Source organism: Octodon degus, unplaced genomic scaffold (assembly GCF_000260255.1).
Source record: "Octodon degus isolate 3935 unplaced genomic scaffold, OctDeg1.0 scaffold00188, whole genome shotgun sequence".
Lineage (NCBI taxonomy): Eukaryota > Metazoa > Chordata > Mammalia > Rodentia > Octodontidae > Octodon > Octodon degus.
In genome coordinates this window covers 4,755,205-4,759,007 of record NW_004524764.1, presented here as the reverse complement: position 1 = coordinate 4,759,007, position 3,803 = coordinate 4,755,205, and the positions used below count along the sequence as shown (strand labels likewise).

The window sequence follows — 3,803 nt, the reverse complement described above, 5'->3', positions numbered from 1 at the left end:
ATATCATGTCTACATCTTGTACAATGAATAACCACTAAGACAACAATATGCAATGTATTAATTATTGAAACTGTCCTACTAATCGGTTTTGAAACTGTCTTATTGCTATTTATTTCTCAATAAAATTATTTTAAAAAAAGAAATAAGATGAGCTGAAAAACTGAAAGACCATTTAAGAAACTACAGCAAAAATTCAGCTCAGTGGAAATGGAAATGTGAAGATTTATGGTTTTGATTGAAGGAAACAGAATTGCACAATCTTGGCAACTAATAGATTGTTAAAGACATTCAGTAGCCTGGCTGGCTAGGAAAATAGGGGTTCTGTTGACATAATAAGGGAGGAAGGATAAGACAGGGACTCATATTGGATTTGAATTATGGGTGAAGTAGGGGATGGAGATGCCCAGCTAGAACCTAGCTATGTAAAAGTAGGTCAGAGGTGAAGAAGCTTTGTTCCCTTATAGCTGCATAAAGGCTAATTAGCCATCAGTGTAAGTAAGATAGCCAAAGAAGTGCTGGGACTTGAATCCAAATGTTCTCAACCCAAGTCCTAAATCATCACAAGTGAGAAACACAACCTTTTATGATCCTATCAAGTGTGAATTTAAATACAATGACTTTGGGTTTAGAAGAGGAAGTGTTATTACTTTTTATTACCTTCATGTCTGTAGACATTGATGAGTGTAAAGATGGGACCCATCAGTGCAGATATAACCAAATATGTGAGAATACAAGAGGCAGCTACCGCTGTGTTTGCCCAAGAGGTTATCGGTTCCAAGGACTTGGAAGACCCTGCATGGGTAAGTAAACAGGAATTCTTACTGAGCAATGAAGTGTCTAATATAGTTTTCTAGCCTTACCAAGTTGTTTAAGACCACTGTCTTTACCCTTGCCTGTCTTCTTGTTACAAATTAAAGGTTTACAAATTGACTTCTGTAATTTATAGCATAATTGGATACATCTTCAGGGACTTCATACTGGTTTTGATTTACATTAATATTTCAAGTCATATTGAACTCTTACTGAATGCTTACCAAATATTACACAAAAAGTGAGGTTCTGATACAATTGCATGACAACTTAGTTATCAAACTTATTTCATTATTTACCTATGTAGGTTATGTAAACGAAAGCATAAATACATCTTATTTAAGTATGAGGCATATTTGTATGTAATGTGAAAGTTTACATATGAAGGTTAAAGCATAAACACACAACTTAAATGAATTGGTATCTGTTACCATATTTTGTACTTAGTATTTACTATGTGCCATTCATTATCTTTATGAAAAACTCCGGGCCGTCCAAATAGCTCAATAGATTAAAATGCCTGCAAGCAGGTGCAGGGGCCACGGTTCAATCCCCGGGCCTGCCGTGCTGGTCCCACCTCCACGGCCTGCTGAGATGGCAATTAAGACTTGCATGGTGGTGAACACCTGTAATCCCAGCTCTTGGGAGGCTGTAAACAGGTGGATCACTATGAGTCCAATCTAGTAGTGAGACCCTGAACACCCTGTAGACCCTTCCGTAAAATGCAAAAAAAAAAAAAAGAAAAGAAAAGAAAAGAAAAAAACCTCAAGTCAGTTCTCTCAGTGTCAGTTTCTTCTGTCCTAGTTACAATCAAATGTAAAATAAATCAAATAACAGAAAATAACTCTAAGAAGGTAATGACATATTTAAAAAAAATTAAGGCATTTGTAATTAAAACCTGATCTTTCAAATTCTTCAGATTATTTAAGTGCAATTTAAAAGTTGGACAGGCTTTTAAATGTTAGCCTCCCTGCTATGATTTTAAAATTGATTGGCCTGATTGTCTAGCAAACAATTGTTTTGCCCTAATTGTCCAGTAAACTGTTACTCATGGCAAACTTGATAGGGTTAGTTCTGTTGCTGTGCTGTCTCTAGCACAGTACCTTGCACAAGTGAAATATTCAAGCCAATACTATGGCTATAAACTCCTTCTGAAAGGAAATATTTTAATGGCTTAAATACATCACATCATTTTAGTCTTTGATAAGATACTGTAATTTACATACAAGTTAACATCATAATCAGCCACAATAGGGACATGTCAGAATAAAATTGATGTATCTGTTCACTAAGTTGACCAGTAGTTGAATACCTGACACTGGGCTGAAGGATAAAGGAAGAAATTAAGAGCATTGCCTTAAAAAGATTAAAATGTTAACTTTACTTTTGCCTGCTACATGGTTTTAAAGCAAAATTTAACTCTTATTGTATCTTTTTATATTGTTTTCCTGCCATTGAACTAATATTTTAAAGAATTTGGTTTTTGATTCCTGGTTTTAATTCACTGCCAGCAAGAATTGCAAGTATGTACTTCACTTGCCAACAAACAAAAAGAAAGGAAAAGAAATTTTTTTTAAGTTATATTTATTTATTTATTTTTCTGGTACTGGGGACCAAACTTGGGACTTTGCACTTTCCAAGCAGACGCTTATGCCACTAAGCTATCTCCTCAGTCCATGTCATGTTGAAGTAGTATGGAAAAGTAAAGGCACTAGAGATAATATTATGATGATTAATATTATAATTAAGTGCAAACTTGAGATATGATTTCATTCTTCCCTCCTTAATTCCAAATGTAAGTAAGATTTACATTAGACAGGGGAGATAGCTCAGTGGTGTAACAGCCTGACTGGCAAGTGCAAGGACCAGATTTCGACCCCTGCTACCACGTACTGTGCTGGCCCTAGAACTGGACATGGTGGCACATGCTTGTGATCCCAGCACTGGAGAGGCTGACACAGGAGAATGACTACAAGTCTGAGCTGCATAATGAGACCCTATATCAAATAAATAAATATTTTTTTAAAAAAACATTTGCATTAGCTTTTAAACTCAGATTTCTAAATTCAAGGTCACATTTTCTTATGTATGGACAGTTTTTGTTTCCACCACTACTGAGTTCTTGCCTTGGCACATCATGTGTAGGTCCTTCCTTTATTCAGCAGATGTTTAGTGAACAACTGATTTGTGCTGGTTAATGTTCTCACTTGTGGGGAAAGAATACTAAACAGAGTAGAGCAGTCCTTTGTCTTTATGGAGTTTACTTCCATGGGGGAGAGAGAACAATCATGACATAAATATAGAATCCAATTTCAGATCATGAGAAGCACTCTGAAGACAAATAAAACTGGGCAAAGGAAAAGATTGAACCTCATCAGGGCAGTAGCTCCATGAACAGGTAGTGTTCCTAATCAGTGAAATACAGGAGCAAGTGGCATCTGCAGTGTAGGCGGGTGAGTGACAGGCCAGGAGGACAGCCACGGTGAATCCCTGTGAGTGGAATGTGTCGCTCTAATCAGCACACAATGAGGGTGAACACTGCTGGAGCAAAGGTATACAGATGGTAAAGAGCCCATGATAGTTTAAAGTTTCTTCTAAGTGTGTTATAATACAAATATTTCAAAATAAAAGGGTTATTATTTATATAATATATCAACTACAGTGGTACATTGGCTTGTTAATGTTCTTGTTTACAAATAATTTGGTTCTCCAACAGAAGCATTTGGCAAAATTTTGTTTTTATTTCCAAGCTCTGCAATGGGTACCATACACAACCGATGCCATCTTTCCTACACAAGCACAAATGTGATCATCTTTCCAAAACTGCAGAAAAACTAAGTCCATGAACCAAGGTATCACTGTATAAAGATGGTCCAAGACAATTCCTCTTCTCTCACGTAATGCCTCTTGTCCAGCTTGCTACCCAGGCAAGCCAGGCTAATCTGAGCCAGGGATACAGGGCATGAGCACAAGAACAGTGCTGAGACAATTTA

The 3,803-nt window shown here is 36.6% G+C and overlaps 1 protein-coding gene across 1 annotated transcript in view; it reads left to right on the top strand.

Moving 5' to 3' along the window:
* Hmcn1 (hemicentin 1) overlaps positions 1-3,803 on the top strand; it is a 474,287-nt gene that overhangs the window by 455,508 nt on the left and 14,976 nt on the right. The window contains exon 101 of the mRNA XM_023704108.1: positions 672-800. Coding sequence (XP_023559876.1) covers positions 672-800 — 129 coding nt within the window. The remainder of the gene's footprint in view (positions 1-671; positions 801-3,803) is intronic.